The sequence below is a fragment of the Convolutriloba macropyga genome, chromosome 6 (genome assembly GCF_964194025.1).
Source record: "Convolutriloba macropyga chromosome 6, txConMacr16.3, whole genome shotgun sequence".
Lineage (NCBI taxonomy): Eukaryota > Metazoa > Xenacoelomorpha > Acoela > Convolutidae > Convolutriloba > Convolutriloba macropyga.
In genome coordinates, this window is record NC_134473.1 from 36,770,611 (window position 1) to 36,793,879 (window position 23,269).

A 23,269-nucleotide genomic window follows, 5' to 3' on the forward strand; every position below is an offset into this window, starting at 1 on the left:
ACCCCCCATCAACCCTCGGTGCACCCCCCCCCCCCCCACGTTTCTAACTACTGATGAACAACCGCTCGCTAAAATCACGCAAATGTATACTATTTTGCATAAATTTTTCAAGCTTTTTGAAAATTTTTAAGCACTTTTGGTTTTTATTAGCCCTAGGTGTCAAGGAGCCTCCTCTGGGTTTTAATAATAGGTTACTGCATAGTTTCTAGTGGTAATGGAATGGTTTGCTAAAATCACGGATTTTAGCTTTTTTTTTTGACAAAATGTGCAATTTTTTCAAATTTTTTGACATTTTTCCCTTTTTCTGGTCTTTCCAGACCCAGGGGCCAGAAAACTTCCTAATGGGTTTGATAAAAAGGTACTGACATTTTTTGTCGGCAATGGACTAGTTTTCCAAATTTTAATGTCACAAATTTGTTTTTCTCAAGTGTTTTGGAAATTTTTGTCGTTTTTTAGGTTGTTTTTTCAGTCTCAAGAGCCAAGGAACCTCCTCTAGGGTTTGAAAATAGGTTACTGTATGATTTTTAGATGTAATGGATTTTAACATCCATTTAGATTTAAGATTTTAACGTCACGAATTTTAGCATTTTTTGACAATTTTTGCCATTTTTTTCAATTTTTTTGACATAGACATTATTCAGTATTTTTGGGCCTCAAGGGTCAGCAGACCTCCGTTAGGGTTTCATAATAAGTTACTTGATGTCTTTTGTTTGTCATGGATTATTTCGGTTTTTTTTATCACATGTTTAAGCAATTTTTCTAAATAAAATTTTACAATTTTTTTGAGTTTTTTTTGTCATTTTTTAGGTTTCTCTTGACTAAAGAGCCATGGAATTTGCTCTAGGGTTTGATAATATGTTACTGCATAGTTTATAGATGTGATGGAATGTTGTTCAACATTTAAATATCACAAATTTAAACAATTTTTATAATCAAAGCATTTGCTCTAGGGTCTGATAATATGTTACTGCATAGTTTCTATTGGTAATGGAATGGTTTGCTAAAATCACGGATTTTAGCTTTTTTTTTGACAAAATATGCAATTTTTTTTTAAATTTTTTGACATTTCTCCCTTTTTCTGGTCTTTCCAGACCCAGGGGCCAGAAAACTTCCTAATGGGTTTGATAAAAAGGTACTAACATTTTTTGTCGGCCATGGACTAGTTTTCCAACTTTTTAATGTCAAAAATTTGTTTTTCTCAAGTGTTTTGGAAATTTTTGTCTTTTTTTAGGTTGTTTTTTCAGTCTCAAGAGCCAAGGAACCTCCTCTAGGGTTTGAAAAAAGGGTAATTGTATGATTTTTAGATGTAATGGATTTTAACATCCATTTAGATTTAAGATTTTAACATCACGAATTTTAGCATTTTTTGACAATTTTTGCCATTTTTTTTCAATTTTTTGACATTTATAGACATTATTCAGTATTTTTGGGCCTCAAGGGTCAGCAGACCTCCGTTAGGGTTTCATAATAAGTTACTGGAAGTCTTTTGTTTATCATGGATTTTTTCGGATTTTTTATTTCAGAAGTTTAAGCAATTTTTCTAAATAAAATTTTACAATTTTTTTGAGTTTTTTTGTCATTTTTTAGGTTTCTCTTGACTAAAGAGCCATGGAATTTGCTCTAGGGTTTGATAATATGTTACTGCATAGTTTATAGATGTGATGGAATGTTGTTCAACTTTTAAATATCACAAGTTTAAACAATTTTTATAATCAAAGCATTTGCTCCAGGGTTTGATAATATGTTACTGCATAGTTTATAGATGTAATGGAATGTTGTTCAACATTTAATTATCACGAGTTCAAACAGTTTTTATAATCAAAGCATTTGCTCTAGGGTTTGATAATATGTTACTGCATAGTTTATAGATGTAATGGAATGTTGTTCAACATTTAAATATCACGAGTTTAAACAATTTTTATAATCAAAACATTTGCAATTTTTTCAAGTTTTTTGAATTTTTTCATTTTTTCCGGCACCAGGGGACCAGGGACCTCCTCAAAGGTTTGATATTCAGCTATTTTTAGTCTATAGAGGTAATAGGATGGTTATTAAAATTTCAATAACTCAAGTTTTAGCATTTTGTTGTAAAATTTAATTTTTTTTTTCAAATTTTCGGAAAGTTATTATGTTCCAAGTTCAAGGATCTTAATGAGCAGTGAAACTATTTCGGACTAAAAAAAGACTGGATCAAGAGCTTGTTAAAATTTGCTATCGTTAAAATTTTTGAATGTTTGTTTTTGTGAGTTTAACAATCATTACTGGCCAAGAAACTTGCAGATGGGTTACACGACAGAACTCCAAAGACAAAAATGGCTTAGAATTTTTTTGACGAAATGTGGATTTTTTATTGGGTTTCTTTATGATTTAATTACTAACAAGTCTACAAAACTAGAAGTTGCGGAGTCGATTCTCATCATGGAAAAAACATTCCTAGCTCTTTCTCTGTTGGTTGGGGTTTCTTTCCTTCTCTTTATCGTTCATTTTTTAGCTCTCTATCTCTCTCTGTTGATGCCGCTTCAGCTGCTGTTATGTGGCGTGATGTTATCATCTATTACCCTCACTTCACACGCCTTCAATTAAGCTAAAGCTAGCCTCACTAAACTGTCTAGCTACTGACGAAGTCAACCGCTCGCCGGTCGTTTGAGAGCAATTTTCCCGACGTTAGTCGGTTATGTTTTTCATATTTGTGTCGTTTGATAAAACAAACAAATATGAGTTGTTATAAGCAACTTCGACTGCACAATCATCTATTGAATTCCAATTTCATATGATTTAGATTGTTTTTGGGTGCAGTCTTTTTCAAAGAACTCATAATTTTTGATCGTTTTGGGGTCAATTGGAAGTCAAATTCGGGGAGGCACATCAGGTAGCAGAACGGGTAATCTCTGAGAAAGCAAAGGTAACAAAAAAACTTTTGTTTTCAGGGCGCGGACGGCTACTTCTGAGAAAAAAGATAAATCAGATTTACGCGAGGTTTTACTTGCCGTGCTTTGACTGCTTATTTTAGTCTTATCGACATTTCAATATTCGACTTCTCCACGACCTTTATTAAAAATCAACAAATTGGTTCCATTAGTACCTAGTTTTAACTGTGTGGATCTCTTTTTAATTGCTCTCAAACAAAGTTTGTAGCAATTATATTATTCCTGTCGGTCTTTTTTCTATGCGATTTTTCGTGTGACCCATCTGACTTTTCGTCGCCAAAATGGGATAAACATGTAGAGCCTAGTGGGCAATAATTGCTCTTAGAGTTTTTTTTTAGCTCATTAGTCATCATGTATGTGATTCACAGAAACTGTTTTAGAGACTTATAGTGTGAAGCTTGGTTCTTAGAGGTTGACACCCCACGCGAACTCCACGTCAGCGCCCCTCACTTTGCCGCCACCCCAACCCTGCACATGGTTCAGGCTTTAAGGGCTCCTTGCAGCCATAGACCCCCTCCCACCGTTGCCCACAGCTCACCACCCACCCGCAGCGCTCACATCACGCCTCTTTAATTAAGCTTAACCTAGCCTCACTAAACTGTGGCTAGCTACTGAGAAAGCCAACCACTCGCAGGTTGTTTGAGAGCAATTCGCCCGACGGTAGTCCGTTTTGTTTATAATTCTGATAATTTTTTGACTTCGAAAAGAATTTGTTTTTGTTGAAACTGTTGATTATCAATAATGATGACAATTAGTACTGAAGAGAGGCAGTTTTTAGTGGATTCAGTTTCATTTATTCTCATGGAGATTAACTGATTAGAAACGTCAAGATTTTCAAAACAGAACATTTGTTTTTAAATTTTGTTTTGATATATTTTCTCTAGTTTGCTCTGTTTCCCTCCTGTTGTTGACAGCTTTGTTGAGTTTTAAGTTAGAGCCACTTGAAACAATTCGGAATTCAACTGCTCCGTCTTTCTATGCTTTTTATGAATTTAACTTCGTTTTCTCAGTAAACGAATTCTACTTATATCTAAAAAAAGTTTTCAATTCACTGTTGATGAACGTTTCGTCTTTTTGAGCAAAACAATGAAATGCTCTAATAGTCTTAAATGCTCTATAATGAAGTTCAACGCCTGTCTTTTGACACTTCTTGTACTTATGTTATGATTCTACCCAATGTGACATTTTACTGCTTCTTTGTCCTAAATTAGTCTACTATAATTTTTTTGCTCTGTTTTCTCAATTTTTGTTCTTTCTAACGAAAAATCGGCATGCTTTGGAATAACTGAAACGCCACCTGCTTCGGATAACCAGATCACATTTGCTAGTTTGTGCTAACTCTGTACGGTTTTTTGTTATAATTTTATCATGTGGTGTGGGTTGTCATTAGGCTTCTTAGTTCAACCTGTGTAGTTCAACTTGATTTTTGACTGCTTTATAACTACAGGCATCAAATGGCAAGTTTAACATTTCTCAATTGTGTTGCAACGTCTGCTTAATCTTTAACAGAAAATTTCAGTAGTTATGGAATCAATTTGATCGTATGAATTGCATTTTCTGTGTTGCTTTTGCTTGAATTTTTTTCTAGGACTTGTCCTGCTATGTTTGAGTTTCTCAACTAGATGACTCGTTTAAGCTGATTTTACCTCTTCTTTATACAACTTGCCTAATTAATTTTACTTCTACATGCTATTTTAATTCTTTTGTAGAAATTACCAAAACAGCGTTTAATGTTGCAAGACTAACCTTGAAAATTGAGGAAATTTTCTCCTGTTTATTTTTTAAGCCACAAAATCTAGATGTGAGTTATTTAAAAAAAAGTTTCCCGTACTTTGCAACTCTGAAACAGTGTTACGACACGGCGAAGAATAGTTTGAAATGGGAAGGTTTTCACTGAATACACTTGACGTGGAGCTGCTGTTTCCTTAATGATTTTCGGGTTCGCTTTCGATGATCTTTATTAACATGAAAACATTATTTATTAAAACTATTGTAACTTCTTCAGCCCCATTACCAATGTTTATGACCGAAATGTTCTGGCTGAGAAAAATACAGGGTACGAAAAACAGTTAATTTGGAATCGGAAGTCATCAATTTCTCTAAGATTTATAGATAAAACCGATGAGGCTCAATCAAAATCGTGTATAACGCAAAAGAATTTAAACTTACAGGTTTTGTTTTTGTTTACAAGACGTTTTAGGAAAAAACCCTTTTGATAGTTTTTATCATGATTTAAGTTCAACAGAGTATTCAGTAATTAAAGTTTTTTGTTTCCTCTTAAAATATATTCCCCTGTGATTTTTGTTTCAAGCTTCAGCTAAATAACTTTGTATTTAGGCTTTGGTTTTTGGTGACCCGCATTGTCGGAGCGTTCAAGCTGATAATAATATTTTTGGGTTCATGTTAAATACTTATGAAAGCAAGCTTTTCGCTTTTTAGAGTCCTGTAACTCAAGAACACTGGCTAACATTGTTTGAAAGCAACATTTACGACCTTATTTCTTCTTGTAAACTTTTTGTCGGACCGCTTTGACTTCGTTCTTGGCGTTTAGTTTACTTCGTGCTAAAGCTTGAGGGATCCAACAGGCTCTGTTTGGGAATTTTGGGTAAGTAAAGTTTGGGCAAGTCATGTACTTTGCCTTCTCTGCGTAGTTTATTTTATAAGGTGTTTTCGTTGAGAACGTTTAATTTTTAGATTTAGGAGGTCGGAAACCCAAGAACTACACCCGAAATAACGGATCCCACGTAACTAAGACCAATTACAAACAACATTTGTACAAAACGGGAGGAAACGACAATTCATCATCATTGTCAACACCAATAGGTCGCTCTAGGAGGACAGCCGCTAATGGGCCAGAGGTTTTGATCGATGAGGAGACTGAACTTAACAATGAGATTGAGGGACTTCGAATTTCTAGAAAGACTAATTTGTCTCACTTGTTAAATTTCAAATACTCGAATTCTGCACATGAATACGCTGATGATTACTACTACAGTGGCGGCGGTGGTGGGTACATGGCCTTTGTACCACACTCTAGAGGGGTTTACAAGAAATCATACGACAAGTATCAGTTCATACAGGCCAAGTAAGTAGCACATCAAATGACCTCCATAACCTTAGTTTGTTGTTACTTGGAAAACAGATAATACATGCTGATTTTGCATATATAACATCAGATGCAAACACGTTGTTTATATGAAAGACGATTTTATGAAACGTTAATATAATATGAAACATAGTTCATAAATTTGATCAAGCCAAGATCACACGAGGAAAGAGAATGAGAATACGAAGAGATGATGGTTTGAAGGCGTAGAATGTAAACGATGTTGCAAATATTTTAGCTGTAAATTTGTGGTGGACGAGTCCTGTGAAGATATAATCTCGCCCGACACCTTTATAGACTGGGAGGGTGTGGTGGAAGTTCAGCTACTCACTCCAGACTTCTCATACTGTGCCATCTGTTTGGAAAAACCCACTGCTCCTAAGATCACTAAGTGTGGACATGTGTATTGCTATTCGTGTGTCTTGCAACTGCTTTGTAAGTTGTATATTTAGGTATCAATTTCTTAATATATAGTCAGCGTAGTAATTTGTTTAATAGCCGCCGGCAGCCTCTCAACGGCTATTATTTAGGCGCTCTCTTGTTTACAATTCAAAGAAAATTGGGGCGCTGTTTTTTTTAAAGATCTGTTTACACAGTTTCATGATTAATTGCAGCATAGCAAAATTAACTGACTTGTAGCGCAGTCGGTAGTGAGTTTGCCATAGATCGAGAGGGCAGCGGTTCGAATCCCGGTGGGGTCAAAGTTTTTTGCACCCATAAAGAAAAATTGATCTAGACTAAAGACCATGAATTAAATTGCCTCGCCTGTCGTTCAAGAGCAATTCTTCCGACATTTGTCGGTTTATGTTCATTCTTGACTTCTGACTTACTTCACTCATCGTTTCAACTGAATGGATTTTAAATTTTTTCACTTTTTGAATTACGTAGTGTAGTGAAAATTGTCAAAAGAGCAAAATCAAAAGAAACGGGATAAACATAAAGCGCTGTCATTAAGTCATAATGCATTAGGCTATCAAAGTGATTGCTAGCTGACCTTTGTGTTATGCTTAATCCGGCCTTCAGTTTGGAAGCTGAATAAAGAGTAATAAGTGTCTAGAATCTAACCGAATATGCAGTTTACACACATCAAATAAGAACACTTTGACACTTAGAAAAATTCTGTCAATTTATCTCTATTTTTTTCTTTTTCTGTTTCAATCCCAATCTTTGTCAAGCGGGTCAACGGCGGCTGTTTTCCGGCAATTTACCGGCTATGTTTGTAAAAGCGATGGCTGAGTGGCACTTGCTTTCTCGTGTGTCTCCAATTGCAGGCTGTTGCCGCAGAACCGACATTAGCCGGTTGCTTTAATACTTTCCCTTTAGTTTCATAATGTAGCTAGAATATTTGTTAAATGCTCTCAAACAAAGTTTGTAGCAATTATTTTAGTCCTATTGGTTTCATGCAGTTTTTTTGTACTACTGGTTTTTGTCTTGAGAAAGAGATAAACTGGTAAAACTGGAGGGCATTAACATGTTGCAGTTCTCTAAGGGCCGTACTCGTCTTTAAGTTAGCGATTCACGAAAACTGCTGATAAGACATAAGGTTGTCAAGAAAAATACTGGCAGTGTTTTTTGAACGCCTCCGCAAGGTAAGCTAGGAGCCCTAAGTTTAAGATAGCGACTGCGAAAGCAATTTCAATGTTTCAATGATGTTTCAAAAATTTTATAAACATCTTTTGAAGTAAAATGCAAACATTTTTTCAAGCAGTATCAATTATAAAATGCACATTTCTACTCGTGCTTACATATTTAATACCCGGAACGCAATAGCTGTGGCTATTATTGGTCTTCTATTGTTTTGTTTTTACAATTTATGGTATTGTATTGGGACGCTAGATTTTTTCACACATTTTGATTTTTGAAGTCAAATGGGAGTAGGGATTTTGGTCTCGCCGAACAGGAAATGTAGTGAAAAAGCGAGTGGTTTTGCGCCGTTAAATTTTTTCGCTGAATTTTAAAGTTCAGTGCGAAAATTGTGTTTGAACAAAAATTCGCTTTTGACTCTGATTTACTGTTTTTTCGATTTTTTGATCGTGATATTTTCTGAATGATTTTCCCAATCCTAGTCATTTCTAGATCTAGTTTTCTGTTTAATCCATGAAAATTCTGTGAATTGTAGGCCAGGACTTGTCCAATGTTTTTTCGTCAAGATTTTTCGTTATCGTCAGCAATAACTTATCGTCAGCAATAACTTATCGTCAGCAATAAGTTAAACAGATACCTAAATCAAAATATAACATCTCAGCATTTAAAATCTTTGTGAAACCGCAGATCTACGAAGCTATAAGTTGTTCAGTTGTACAGATTCTTAAAATAACATCTGAACACTTATTCAGAAGAAAAATTCCCTATTTTTTTTAAAAAATTTGAGACTGCAGACCTATGAAGACATCGCGGCTATCCACTTGCTATCTGCCAGCAATGTTTACGGAATCTGTTATGGTAGCTGCGTTTAAGAATGTTTCACAGTTATGGAGGAGAAAAGGCAATATACAAGTTCTGAATGTAAGTTCTAATTGCTCATTTTAAAGGTTCTTATTTCGGCTGCTTAGGTCTTTCTGAGAAGAAGTGGGCCAAGTGTCCTATCTGCTTTGACGCGGTATCCGAGAAGGACCTGAGATGTGTGAAGAGTCTGAACAAGAAGTTGTTCAAAATCGGGGACTCAATCACCCTCTGTCTCATGACCAGGCTGAGGAACTCTATCAAGGTCACTCCCAAGGTGGCCCAGCTGACGTCAGTTGGCGATGGTGTGATTGGTTAGTTTTTTTTCAATCACCCTAAACATGCATGTTCTTATGGTAACAGGAGACGTTAAATTAACGTGAATTTTATGAACTGAGACCATTAAACATTTATTTTCGTGTGTATTGGCGTGCTCAGTATCATATGTCATTAACAGTTCTTGGGAATGAGTGAAGCAGTATTACTTAGTTTTTGGGCAAATTTTTAGAATTAATTTAGTCTACATTTGGTATATTTTTGTGTTTGTTTGCAGATAAAGAAACGGAGGGAGTGAAGGCTAACTCGAGTGTATCGACTAGTGCAGTTGACTTAGACAAAGTCACCAAACTAGACATTGAGCAGCAAATTCAGTTGGTCTACCAACCGGTAATGGACTGTCTCGAAACTCGAGCCAAGGACGAGACCAACGAGGTAGTCATCTAACTGATTTAACGATAAGCCTACATCAATTATTTGAAAGAAAATTTTGAACCGTTGAGTTTAGTTTTATAGATCTCGAACGAAGTTTGAAATACTTGTTGTAAATGTGTGTGTCTTATTAATAGCCGCACAGCGATAGCTGGGGCTATTGTTGGCCTTCTCTTGGTTTTTTACGACTCGAAGAGTATTGGTTTTCTTAAGGTTTTTTTTTACCGGAAGTACTATTGGTTCAGACGATGTTTTGACCTAAAACGAAAGTGAGTAAAATTGCCGTGTGAACTATTTTTTTCTGAGTGAGAGAAGTTTTTTGATCATGCGCTGCGTTTTGTGAATGACTTTTTGACTTTGAACAGTAGTTTTTGACTGAATGGCACATATAGATAACCGTTTTTAGACGTTTTTTTTTCTTCGTCTAAGTGGCCCAATTTTTTTGCTTGTAATTTGGTTTTTGTGGAAATAATTTTTATTCGATGCTATATTGAAATCTAAACCTCGGGAATTGATACCACAGTTTTTTTGCATTGCCTGAAATTGCGTTTCAAGTTCAAAATTGGGTCATATTTCATGATTTTTTAGGTAATTTTTGGCTTTTTTCTAATTTCTTTATTTTAGGATCGTTTAGCTGTCTTTTTGTCAAAAATCAGTTAATATGGCAACTTACTTTTCAGAATTCTTATACTCAATGCCTCTTTCTACCTCGATGTAATTTTTTTCTGTAAAATTGTACATATGCTAATCCGATCTTGGTAGTTTTTTGAGAATTTTTCTCATCTTTTTGTTTGTTTTTGCTATTAGTTACTAGAAATAGTCTTTTTGTGCAACATGAGGGGCTTTAATTTTGTTTCAATAGAAATGAAGTCATTTTTTGGTGTTACCTTTTTGAAAAACGGTTAAAATTTTTTTCATAAATACACTCTTAAAAATTTGATGACCTTTTTTTGCAAAATGTTTTTGTTTATGTCTCTTCTATGATTAATTTATTTTTTGAAACAGGATGAAATCATGTTGTCTAGCATATATACAACAAGAAATAAGTATTTGTTGCTTTTGCAGTGATTAGAATTCTAATTGTAGTGGATCCCCTTGTCTTAAATTTGAGCACTTTTGCAAAATTTAACCTAGATTCTAATTTTTTATCTGCGGTTTGCTTTTCACGATCTTTTTCAGAATCTTTTTCAGCCTATCAGTTTTTTGACCATCCTTATTTCGGAGTTTTTTAACGTTACGAAACTTTCAATGGTATAAAATTTTGCTGCTTTTTGTTTCTCTTAGTGACAGTGGTTTAAGTTTCACCAATTTTTAGATCAGACCTGGGGAGTTAATGATTTAATGGTTTAATACAAAAGGAAATGGCTTCAGCTTCTTTTTGAAGTTTTGAATCTTCGAGTCGCTTCCGGAATTCTTCCGGCTATTATTTTTTTTTATTTCGTCGCGATTTTTGTTACGACCATATGACGTCCCAACAACTTCAAATCTGCTTTTTTGTTCATTCGTTCATGCAATTTCAATTGAAGTGCGTGTGTGACGTCATTTTTCGCTCTTAGTGGAGTGAGTTTTTTTGTTCATTCTTGTGATTAAATTTTTGGTCACACTTGACTTACCTCACTCTCAAAAATGACTTCCTCACTTTGAAATTGACTTTTATTTACTTTAATTCAAAGAGATGATGTCAAATGGGTGTGTGTTACTCTAAATGAAGGTTATTTGAGAGCAGCTAATAGAAGCAGCAATAACTTATACAGATTCTTAATCAAAATTTAACATCTCAGCCTTCAATGAAAAGACTAATTTTTTTGGTCTGTCTTTTTTTACTGTTTTTTTAGACTGCAGATCTACGAAGCTATTGCGGCTATTTTCTGGCAATCTGCCACCTCTGTTTTCTGCAGTTTTCTCTTGGCCTTTTGGAAAGCATTCTCGAACGTTCTTTAAGCCTGAGTGATTTAAGTTGACTTTCCGTCTTCAAAAACGGGATAAACTGTTTAAGACCGAGGGTAGTAATTCTACGAGCAGCTCTTTTAAAGCCTTAATGAGCTCTAAGTTCACGGTTCAGGAACGCTGACGAAGAACTCTTGAGGAGGTGGATTTTCATGTTTTAAAGGGTGATCTTGAACCCCCACCTTTACTCAAATTTGACCCCCGCCCCCCTCCCCCCTATCCTTTGAGAGCACCTATTCATCTGACGGTAGTCGGCTATATTCATACGCACAGAGGCACAAACACAAAAGATCCAAATATTTTAACGTGGTAGTCACGTATCAACTTTTTTCACTTTCTATAGAAATACCAGTGAAATGAATTTTGTTCTACGACAAAATATGACAATGACAAGACTTTGGGTGTATGTTGCGTGCTCAATTACTTTATATACAGTATAGAAAGCAATTCAACTAAATTGGCTTTTGTGTCATTCATAAAGGAAAATTTATCGAATCTGAAATCTGTTTTAAGGCGGACGAGGTAAAATTTATCGACATGGCAATATCCAAAACAAAGCAGACAATTGTAGATTTGCGGTCAAAACTGGAGAAACAAAGAAACCCTAGCACAGAGATTGAAGACGAAGAAGAGGTGCCTTTGAACCCTTTGCCTCCTAGTAAGGCGTCCTCGAAGTGGGCAAACAATTCCGTGACCACATGTGGGACTGGCGCAGCTATTGGTATATGTGAGAAGTATCTCTTCTATCAAAGTGAAGATGGTCAGATGATATTTGCAAATGCTTTCACGGCTAAATGCTTGCTCAAGGTAAAACCATCAAGTTTATCCTATTGATTTTTCGCCCATTAGCAGAGAATTTTTAAGTGCGGTATTTCTAAACTAAATGAGATTGGATTGGGCTGATAGTAAGGCACTCAGCAATAGCAGCTCTCATCTTAATCATCGGGATACTATTGCGGCGCTTACTTTATATTACCACTCGAAGAGGAGTATTGGAGAAGTGTCTTTTTATGACTCGAAGAGGTGTTATGATTTTCAGTTTCATTAATCAAAATATTAAGCAGTTTTATTGGAAGGATTTTTGAAGCAGGAAATGAAACGCGTGGAAAAAGTTGGAGTGGTTTGAGTGGAACAAAATTAGGGAGTGGAGCGAAAAGAGATTGTAAAAATTTAAAGCTTAAATAAGTTTTGTTAATTTTTTGGTTATTTTTTGGCCGATTTTTTGATTGCTCTCGAACGAAGTTTGAAGCTATTAGTGAACGTGTTGGTCTTTTTTATGCAAATTTTTTACTTGACCATTTTTTGACATCCCAAATGACTTTTTCACGCTTGTCCTCTTCTTTTTTGAGGGATCTCATTGCTCTGACTCTTCTCTAACGTTTTTTTGCTAAAATTAAAATAAATTGTAGCAGCGGAAATAACAAGGACCCGATGGCCGAGTGGCTAATGCGTCTGTCGGGGCCTCCAGAAGTCTGGGGTTGAAGTGCCGCAGTGGTGGGACGTTTTCGCCCAAAGCATTTATCTGAGCTACTGCCCCTTAATGAAATTGTCCCTCCTAACGTTCGAGAGCAATTTGTCCGACGTTAATCGGTTTGTTTTTGTTATCTGAGTTAAGATTGTTGTATTCTCTGCTTTGACGCTTACTGCCATGAGATTTTAGTTGTTTTAGAGTCTAAATATTTGGAGCACACGCCGTCGAGTTGTTTCCGGCTGTTTTAAATAAGTGAGCGTCATTTCTGCTTTTAGGTCAATTGCGTGACTCTCACTCAAAAAAATGACCTCTGAACTCACTTATGGAACTTTGAATGTTATGAACATTTACTAATTAAAAGTCAATAGTGTGCATCTAAGTAGTGCCAAACTTATGTACCCTAATTCCTGAGTATTAGATTCTTGAGTTTTAATATCGAATATTAATTTTTAAAAAGCTCTATGAAGGCTTTTTCCTTGTAGAGCACATGTGTCTCATAATAATGACAGTCCAAATCTAGCCCAGTCTAGTGGTCTATTAAAGTACTGGTGGTCGATCTGTCCATCTTAATGCTTTAGTAATTTCAATTCATGGAAGGAAACAAGCGTCTATCGCTGCTATTTTCCGGCAATCTGCCGGCTATGTTCTGAAGGTTCATATTATGAAAAAGGAATAGTGGTTAATTACTCTGTTTCAACTGCAACGTCTATTTCTTTATTAATGCAGTTGTTACCAATCAAAGAACTTTAATTAGATTGGTGCATTTTTTCATAAGTTCTGTTCACATTTTTTTCAATTTTTTTCTAAATGGGAATTCTTTACTTTTGGAATTGTTATATCTTAATCACGCTGGAATAGTAAAAAAAACAAAACGCAAAAAGTTATGTGTTCTGAGTTTTCAAACTGTTTCAAAGTTGGAGAGAGATACTGGTGTTAAAACAAATTTTCGGCTTTTGAGATCAAATTTTGATCACAAGCAACAATTTAAAAGTAGCGTATAATAGTCACCTGATCTTTTTTTGCAATTTTTTGCTTGACTGCTTTTGTGTTTGACCCATTTGACTTTTCTTCCTCAAAAATGGGATAAACAGGTAGCGCCCAGCGGGCATTAAGTGCACTTAGAGCATTTCAGCTCAGTGGTCTCCAGGTAAGCGATTAACAGAAACTGTTTTGGTCACGTATTCTCATGGTGATGGTGTGATTCTTAGAATTTTAGCCCACCATACCTTGTATCTTCCCACCCCCATACGCAAAACACACACACACACACAAATACAGAAATCAGCACATAGTTCAGGGGTGCGACAACCCCCACCCCACCGTTGCCCCCATAAATCCCCCAACCCTAGTGCAACCCCCCTTTGATGTCTGACAACAATTCACTCTTTTAAAATTTGCTTGTTTTATAGTTTTTTTGTCGTAAGGTCCTTTTGTCTCATTGTTGACAGGTCTTGCTTTCCTATGAGGCAAATGAGGTTAGTTTACTGCTAATGGTTTTGTTGGTTTTGACATTTGTTTTCGGAATACTTTGATGAATTTTTTGCGTGCATTTGCCGTGAAGTTTGTTACGTTGTACATATTTTTTTGTTACAGGCTTTGATATATGCTTTTCTAACAAGGATAGTGTGTTAGTTGTTGAAGATTCATTATTTCCGTTTTTCAATCAATTGAAAGTCTTAGTTGGAAAGACCAATTGTTAATGCAGTTGTTACCAATCAGAGTACTTTAATTAGATTGGTGCATTTTTTCATAAGTTCTGTTCACATTTTTTTCAATTTTTTTCTCAATGGGAATTCTTTTCTTTTGGAATTGTTTTATCTTAATCACGCTGGAATAGTAAAAAAAACAAAACGCAAAAAGTTATGTGTTTTGAGTTTTCATACTGTTTCAAAGTTGGAGAGAGATACTGGTGTTAAAACAAATTTTCGGCTTTTGAGATCAAATTTTGATCACAAGCAACAACTTAATAGTAGCATATAATAGTCACCTGATCTTTTTTTTGCAGTGTTTTGCTTGACTGATTTTGTGTTTGATCCATTTGACTTTTCTTCCTCAAAAACGGGATAAACAGGTAGCGTTCAGCGGGCATTAAGTGCACTTAGAGCATTTCAGCTCAGTGGTCTCCAGGTAAGCGATTAACAAACTGTTTTGGTCACGTATACTCATGGTAATGGTGTGATTCTTAGAATTTGAGCCCACCATACCTTCTATCCTCCCACCCCCCATACACAAAACACACACACAAATACAGAAATCAGCACATAGTTCAGGGGTGCGACAACCCGCACCCCACCGTTGCCCCCATAAATCCCCCAGCCCTAGTGCAACCCCACTATGATATCTGACAACAATTCACTCTTTTTAAATTTGATTGTTTTATAGTTTTGTCATAAGGTCCTTTTGTCTCATTTTTGACAGGTCTTGCTGTCCTATGAGGCAAATGAGGTCAGTTTACTGCTAATGGTTTTGTTGGTTTTGATATTTGTTTTTGGAATACTTTGATGAATTTTTTGCGTGCAGTTGCCGTGAAGTTTGTTACGTTGTACATTGTTTTTTTTTTGTTACAGGCTTTGATATATGCTTTTCTAACAAGGATAGTGTGTTAGTTGTTGAAGATTCATTATTTCCGTTTTTCAATCAATTGAAAGTCTTAGTTGGAAAGACCAGTTGTTAATGCAGTTGTTATCAATCAGAGAACTTTAATTAGATTGGTGCATTTTTTCATAAGTTCTGTTCACATTTTTTTCAATTTTTTTCTCAATGGGAATTCTTTTCTTTTGGAATTGTTATATCTTAATCACGCTGGAATAGTAAAAAAAAACAAAACGCAAAAAGTTATGTGTTCTGAGTTTTCATACTGTTTCAAAGTTGGCGAGAGATACTGGTGTTAAAACAAATTTTCGGCTTTTGAGATCAAATTTTGATCACAAGCAACAACTTTATAGTAGCATATAATAGTCACCTGATCTTTTTTTTGCAGTTTTTTGCTTGACTGATTTTGTGTTTGACCCATTTGACTTTTCTTCCTCAAAAACGGGATAAACAGGTAGCGCCCAGCGGGCATTAAGTGCACTTAGAGCATTTCAGCTCAGTGGTCTCCAGGTAAGCGATTAACAGAAGCTGTTTTGGTCACGTATACTTATGGTGATGGTGTGATTCTTAGAATTTGAGCCCACCATACCTTCTATCCTCCCACCCCCCATACACAAAACACACACACACAAATACAGAAATCAGCACATAGTTCAGGGGTGCGACAACCCCCACCCCACCGTTGCCCCCATAAATCCCCCAGCCCTAGTGCAACCCCCCTTTGATGTCTGACAACAATTCACTCTTTTAAAATTTGCTTGTTTTATAGTTTTTTTTGTCGTAAGGTCCTTTTTGTCTCATTGTTGACAGGTCTTGCTTTCCTATGAGGCAAATGAGGTCAGTTTACTGCTAATGGTTTTGTTGGTTTTGACATTTGTTTTTGGAATACTTTGATGAATTTTTTGCGTGCATTTGCCGTGAAGTTTGTTACGTTGTACATTTTTTTTGTTACAGGCTTTGATATATGCTTTTCTAACAAGAATAGTGTGTTAGTTGTTGAAGATTGATAATTTTTTTCCGTTTTTCAATCAATTGAAAGTCTTAGTTGGAAAGACTTTAATAATAACGAGATTTTGCCATTATCTTGTGATGTCTTTTGACTCTTTCTACACATTGTTACTTTTCTACACATTTAATCTCTGCTGTCTAATTCCCATGATGTAAAGCTTCTTTATGATCACGTTTTTGCGCCCACTATGTTTGAAAAGGCTATTCTTTTTAAAACAAAAAAAGACTTTCTTGTAATGTTTGTTTAATTTTGTTTATTGAATTGCACGGATAGTTTTTTGGTCCGTGATTTCTCTCAATCTTAAAAAGTTTCTGATGGCTTTAACTGTATGCTCTTTATTTTAGCGGTAGAAAACTCACATAAAGGCAATACTGGGAGTTTGCTGGAAAGCATTTCCCGACATTTTAACTTGTTATTATTCATCGAAAATTTCTTCCGAGCTTGGTATTGTTTTAAATGGATTTTTTGTCTATGAATATTATTCTGTTGCTTATGTCTCTTCTATGATTAATTTATTTTTTGAAAAAGGATGAAATCATGTTGTCTAGCATATATACAACAAGAAAGAAGTAAGTGTTGCTTTTGTCTTAATTGCAGTGATTAGAATTCTAATTGTAATGGATCCCCTTGTCTTAAATTTGAGCACTTTTGCAATATTTAACGTAGATTCTAATTTTTTTTATCTGCCGTTTGCTTTTCACGATCTTTTTCAGATTATAATCATATTTTATCTGAGGACAATTGATAGCCCTATGAGCTTTTTCAGCCTATGAGTTTTTTGACCATCCTTATTTCGGAGTTTTTTAACGTTACGAAACTTTCAATGATATAAAATTTTGCTGCTTTTTTCTCTTAGTGACAGTGGTTTAAGTTTCACCAATTTTTAGATCAGACCTCGGGAGTTAATGGTTTAATACAAAAGGAAATGGCTTCAGCTTCTTTTTGAAGTTTTGAAGCTTCGAGTCGCTTCCGGAATTCTTCCGGCTATGTTTTTTTTTATTTCGTCGCGATTCTTGTTATGACCATATGACGTCCCAACAACTTCAAATCTGCTTTTTTTCATTCGTTCATGCAATTTAAACGGAAATGCGTGTGTGACGTCATTTTTTGCTCTTAGTGGAGTGAGTTTTTTGTTCATTCTTGTGATTAAATTTTTGGTCACACTTGACTCACCTCACTCTCAAAAATGACTTCCTCACTTTGAAATTGACTTTTTTTTACTTTAATTCTAAGAGATAATGTCAAATGGGTGTGTGTTACTCTAAATGAAGGTTATTTGAGAGCAGCTAATAGAAGCAGCAATAACTTATACAGATTCTTAATCAAAATTTAACATCTCAGCCTTCAATGAAAAGACTAATTTTTTTGGTCTGTCTTTTTTTACTGCTTTTTTTAGACTGCAGATCTACAAAGCTATTGCGGCTATTTTCTGACAATCTGCCACCTATGTTTTCTGCGGTTTTCTCTTGGCCTTTTGGAAAGCATTCTCGAACGTTCTTTAAGCCTGAGTGATTTAAATTGACTTTCCGTCTTCAAAAACGGGAGAAACTGTTTAAGACCGAGGGTAGTAATTCCACGAGCAGCTCTTTTAAAGCCTTAATGAGCTCTAAGTTCACGGTTCAGAAACGCTAACGAAGAACTCTTGAGGAGGTGGATTTTCATGTTTGAAAGGGTGATCTTGAACCCCCACCTTTACTCAAATTTGACCCCCGCCCCCCCCCTCCCCCTATCCCTATCCTTTGAGAGCACCTATTCATCTGACGGTAGTCGGCTAAATTCATACGCACAGAGCCACGAACGCAAAAGATCCAAATATTTTAACGTGGTACTAACGTATCAACTTTTTTCACTTTCTATAGAATCACCAGTGAAATGAATTTTGTTCTATGACAAACTATGACAATGACAAGACTTTGGGTGTATGTTGCGTGCTCAATTACTTTATATACAATATAGAAATCAATTCAACTAAATTGGCTTTTGTGTCATTCCTAAAGGAAAATTTATCGAATCTGAAATCTGTTTTAAGGCGGACGAGGTAAAATTTATCGACATGGCAATATCCAAAACAAAGCAGACAATTGTAGATTTGCGGTCAAAACTGGAGAAACAAAGAAACCCTAGCACAGAGATTGAAGACGAAGAAGAGGTGCCTTTGAACCCTTTGCCTCCTAGTAAGGCGTCCTCGAAGTGGGCAAACAATTCCGTGACCACATGTGGGACTGGCGCAGCTATTGGTATATGTGAGAAGTATCTCTTCTATCAAAGTGAAGATGGTCAGATGATATTTGCAAATGCTTTCACGGCTAAATGCTTACTCAAGGTAAAACCATCAAGTTTATCCTATTGATTTTTCGCCCATTAGCAGAGAATTTTTAAGTGCGGTATTTCTAAACTAAATGAGATTGGATTGGGCTGATAGTAAGGCACTCAGCAATAGCAGCTCTCATCTTATTCATCGGGATACTATTGCGGCGCTTACTTTATATTACCACTCGAAGAGGAGTATTGGAGAAGTGTCTTTTTTTGACTCGAAAAGGTGTTATGGTTTTCAGTTTTTTTCGACTGGAAGGGGGATATTTACAAAGTGTAAATCAGTTTCATTAATCAAAATATTAAGCAGTTTTATTGGAAAGATTTTTGAAGCAGGAAATGAAACAAGTAGAAAAAGTTGGAGTGGTTTGAGTGGAACAAAATTAGGGAGTGGAGCGAAAAGAGATTGTAAAAGTTTAAAGCTTAAATGAGTTTTGTTAATTCTTTGGTTATTTTTTGGCCGATTATTTGATTGCTCTCGAACAAAGTTTGAAGCTATTAGTGAACGTGTTGGTTTTTTTATGCAAATTTTTTACTTGACCATTTTTCGCTTTTCTAGAGCATTCTTTGACATCTCAAATGACTTTTTCACGCTTGTCCTCTTCTTTTTTGAGGGATCTCATTGCTCTGACTCTTCTCTAACGTTTTTTTGCTAAAATTAAAATAAATTGTAGCAGCGGAAATAACAAGGACCCGATGGCCGAGTGGCTAATGCGTCTGTCGGGGCCTCCAGAAGTCTGGGGTTGAAGTGCCGCAGTGGTGGGACGTTTTCGCCCAAAGCATTTATCTGAGCTACTGCCCCTTAATGAAATTGTCCCTCCTAACGTTCGAGAGCAATTTGTCCGACGTTAATCGGTTTGTTTTTGTTATCTGAGTTAAGATTGTTGTATTCTCTGCTTTGACGCTTACTGCCATGAGATTTTAGTTGTTTTAGAGTCTAAATATTTGGAGCACACGCCGTCGAGTTGTTTCCGGCTGTTTTGAAATAAGTGAGCGAGCAAAAAATCCGGAAACTTGGGGAAAGATGGTGGTTTTTAATAGCCGCGTCAGCAATTCCAGGCGGCTATTATTGCGCTCCTATTTTTTTTACCGTCTAACAGAATTTTGTGTCGGCTTACCCTGACTTCTTGGAATAGACTTTTTCAATGACTTCAGTGACTTCTGCTGCTCTGCATTTAAAGTTTGTGTTCGTGACGTCATTTCTGCTTTTAGGTCAATTGCGTGACTTTCTCACTCAAAAAATGATTTCTGAACTCACTTATGGAACTTTAAATTTTATGAAAATTTACTAATTAAAAGTCAATAGTGTGCATCTAAGTAGTGCCAAACTTAAGTACCCTAATTCCTGAGTATTAGATTCTTGAGTTTTAATATCGAATATTAATTTTTAAAAAGCTCTATAAAGGCTTTTTCCTTGTAAAGCAAATGTGTCTCATAAAAATGAAAGGCCAAATCTAACCCAAAAAGTCTAGTGGTCTATTATAAGCGGGTGGTCGATCTGTCTATCTTATTTCTTTAGTTTTTTCAATTCATGGTAGGCCACACGCGTCTATCGCGGCTATTTTCCGGCATTCTGCCGGCTATGTTTTTTCATCTTTTGGACCAGCGAGAAATGTATGCATGGAAATTTTTTTGACAAGGAATCGAATTTTTAGTTCAAATGCGGCTGTTTCAAAGTGTTTGTTTTCTTTCAAATTTATCTAAACGGCTATTTTAGATTAAAGCATTGAATTTCAAATTCTCTGTAGGACGTTTCCTTGTAACTAAAAACGATGTTTACGCTAGTTTTAAGGTTTCAACCAGTTTACGATTTTTTATTTTATAATTTCATTGCATTGATAGGTGAGTGAAGCAAAATTTCCTATTTCTGGAACACATTTTGTTCCAACCCATTCTATTGGGGGATGGAACTATATACTGAAATGGCTTTTTTTTGTTCAGTCATTTTTGGCTAACCGATATAATTATCGTAGCTCTGAGTAGTATCTTTAGAAAGCCCATCCAGTGTAGAATATTGAATTGAAAATATTTTTAATTACGCCTTTTAAAGAAGTTATCGAGATTTTAAATTTTGTGAACATTCGGCCTAATTACGTTGCTTTCGTTCAAATATTCCGTGATTTTTGTCCCAATTTTTTCTCATTTTTCTAAAATATGTAAAAAGTTTTAATGGTAGTGTTAATGATTTTATCTTTAAAGATAGAGCAGGGTTGCTAAGCTGTTTGATCCGAATTTTTGGCTGGAATATATGCTAAATTTTTAAAAATTCAGAATTTTTGTTTGTCAAAAATGACCAAATACGCGTTTTTAGCCAACTTTCTTTAAATTTTCTGGAAGATGATAACCTAAAAACTGCTGTCATATTCTTCGTAAGCTCGTTAGAAGAGAGTTTGTTGTACTCCCGCTGGCTTTAAGAGCTTCTGGAATTGTAATTTTGCAAGTTTTTTGCAAATATTAACTCGATAATTATACAAAATGCATTAGTTTTGATATACTGAAAAGTTTTTGTTTAAAAATTGATGTTTTTTACAACCATTTAAACAATTAAGTGATTTCTTAGACGTACAGAAATATAAAGGCTGATATTCATCTCACCATTGATCCTTACAATATAAAATTTTTTAGATTTTAAGTGTTCGTGGCCTTTTGCAACATATTTCCACATTTGTAGTTTTTTATGTTGATTACTGGCAAGAATTTTAAACAGGGTTCATTTTTCGGCAGGTTTTATTTTTTGACAGTTAATAGTTAGAAAAAATCAGACCCAACGAACATATTTTATGGTTTCAGAGAGATCACGGTTTTTAGGACTTTGACCAAAAGTTTTCGAAAAGTTTTGTGGTTTTCTTGTGTTGCTTCAGTTTCTTATCCTTTTTTGTAGTCCAATGACTTAGTCTCCACAATCAAAGATCCAATTGGCTTCTTTAAGAGGAATAACTGACCTAGAAAATGCTTTCAACTTTTATCTAGCGTCGTTTATGACTTTGAATATATTTGTTTTTTGAGAAATTGTCGGTGACTTTTTGAATTTTCGCACTATTTTAGCTTTGAACTTAGCTTTTTGAAGCTAATTTTGCCTGTATTTGTTGTTAGTCTGGAGCTTGTTATTTAGTCTCATTATCAACAGACGCAATTGGCTTCTAATCTCTAATTTGTCTAGCTTAATCTCTGTAAAGACCGGTCATAACCCTTTTCCAGTGAGCTATATTTTAATCTTTTCAACGGATTCATTTTCAACCATTTGTTTCTCGGCTTTGTTACTACGACATTTCATAAAATGTTGCTTATCTTTATTATTTTGTACTTTTTATAGGATTTCTCTTTTAAGTTATAACGTTAATGAATGGTCCCATTGGCTTTGAAAAATTCCGCAATTGAACATTTTAATGTTCTTAGTGACAAACTTATGGTTTTGACAGCTTTTAAGTCGCATTGAGGACAGGTCGCATATGTTTTTTAATGAAGTATAGGTAAATTTGTTTTTACGTTTTCTCTTACGCGAATTTGCTTTTGTTATTTTTTCAAACTATAGACATCGAGTTATTGGTCGTAATTAATGTATGTTATTTCAATTTTTTTTTGTTTTTTTCTAGCAGTCCAATTAACATCAATTTTCATCCGCCCTCTACTGTGGCATTATTTTATTTCATTAGCGGTTTTTAAAAGATGCGTTTGGTTTCAAAAGTTTTCTATCTCTTCCTCTTTTGGTAGCCAATTAAGGCAAGAATGTGGATGAGCTGGGTCGGAACATTATGTGCAAACGCACATTACCGAGCCTCCTTGTTATTTTACGGATCAAACGATTTAATGATTTCTGGTTGTGCACGGCTTTTTATTCAAGGAATTTGGCTAATTGAGAATTTTTCTCAATTCTTAGTTTTTTTTTCGAAAGTAAACTTTTAAGATTATTGGTGCTGGGCTTTTGTTTAGAATAATTGCATGAAGCAATGTTTATTTTTGTATGTGTACTAATTCTAAATGAAAATTAAGATTTTCCTATTTTGTAGATTAATTTTTACTTTTTAGCTAGTTTTTTTGACTTGGGATTGTTTTATGTGCTTTCATCCAGTAAATACTAGGTATCTGAAGGAGTTTTTTCGACGAAGATAACTTCGAATTATTTTTCCGGTTACGTTCCCAGCTCTATTTTCGAGAGAGAAAGAGAGAGAGAGAGAGAGAGAGAGAGAAATTGAGGTGTGAAAAACTTTCTGTAGGTGAGTTGATTTTTTGTTGCCACGCGGATTTTTCCAGCAGTTTTTTTTAACATTTCTTGGCTTAAGGTGTTTGAATTGGCTTTTGTGATAATTGTTGGCCTGGTTTGATAGCGTTTGTTGAATTTAATGGGTGAATTATGAGTTTTATTCTAATTTAAAGTGTCTTCTGCTTTTCGACTTTTTTGGGCAATTTTTATGCCTAGTTATTGTTTTGGGAATTTGGATTTAAAAATTCCAATTTGCAATTGTTATCCTTCATTGAGAATTAAACTAAGCCCTTTGCACAAAGATAAAGAAAATTTTAGGTACCAATTCAATACATTTTTGGTATATAAAACTGTTTTTTATTACGACTATCATAAGTGAGGAATCTTGTAACAAATTTCTTGTAATTTTTCAATATCTTTTTTAAAAAGACAAACCTATTAGCCCGTGATGGCTTGCATATTGTTGCGTGAGATTTTCAATGTTTTCATTTGCATGAATGAAATTTCTTCGTTTAGAGGTGCAATTTTATTATAGAAAGAAGTAATTGAGTTT

The 23,269-nt window shown here is 35.1% G+C and overlaps 1 protein-coding gene across 2 annotated transcripts in view; it reads left to right on the forward strand.

Moving 5' to 3' along the window:
• Window positions 1-23,269, forward strand: part of LOC142341654 (E3 ubiquitin-protein ligase RNF10-like) — a 323,897-nt gene that overhangs the window by 283,826 nt on the left and 16,802 nt on the right. The window contains exons 2-7 of one of the 2 annotated variants that reach the window (XM_075392772.1): window positions 5,622-6,012; window positions 6,272-6,468; window positions 8,586-8,789; window positions 9,029-9,186; window positions 11,644-11,937; window positions 18,232-18,525. In XM_075392772.1, the coding sequence (XP_075248887.1) occupies window positions 5,622-6,012; window positions 6,272-6,468; window positions 8,586-8,789; window positions 9,029-9,186; window positions 11,644-11,937; window positions 18,232-18,525 (1,538 nt within the window). The remainder of the gene's footprint in view (window positions 1-5,621; window positions 6,013-6,271; window positions 6,469-8,585; window positions 8,790-9,028; window positions 9,187-11,643; window positions 11,938-18,231; window positions 18,526-23,269) is intronic. The other variant, XM_075392773.1, reaches the window with a different exon arrangement.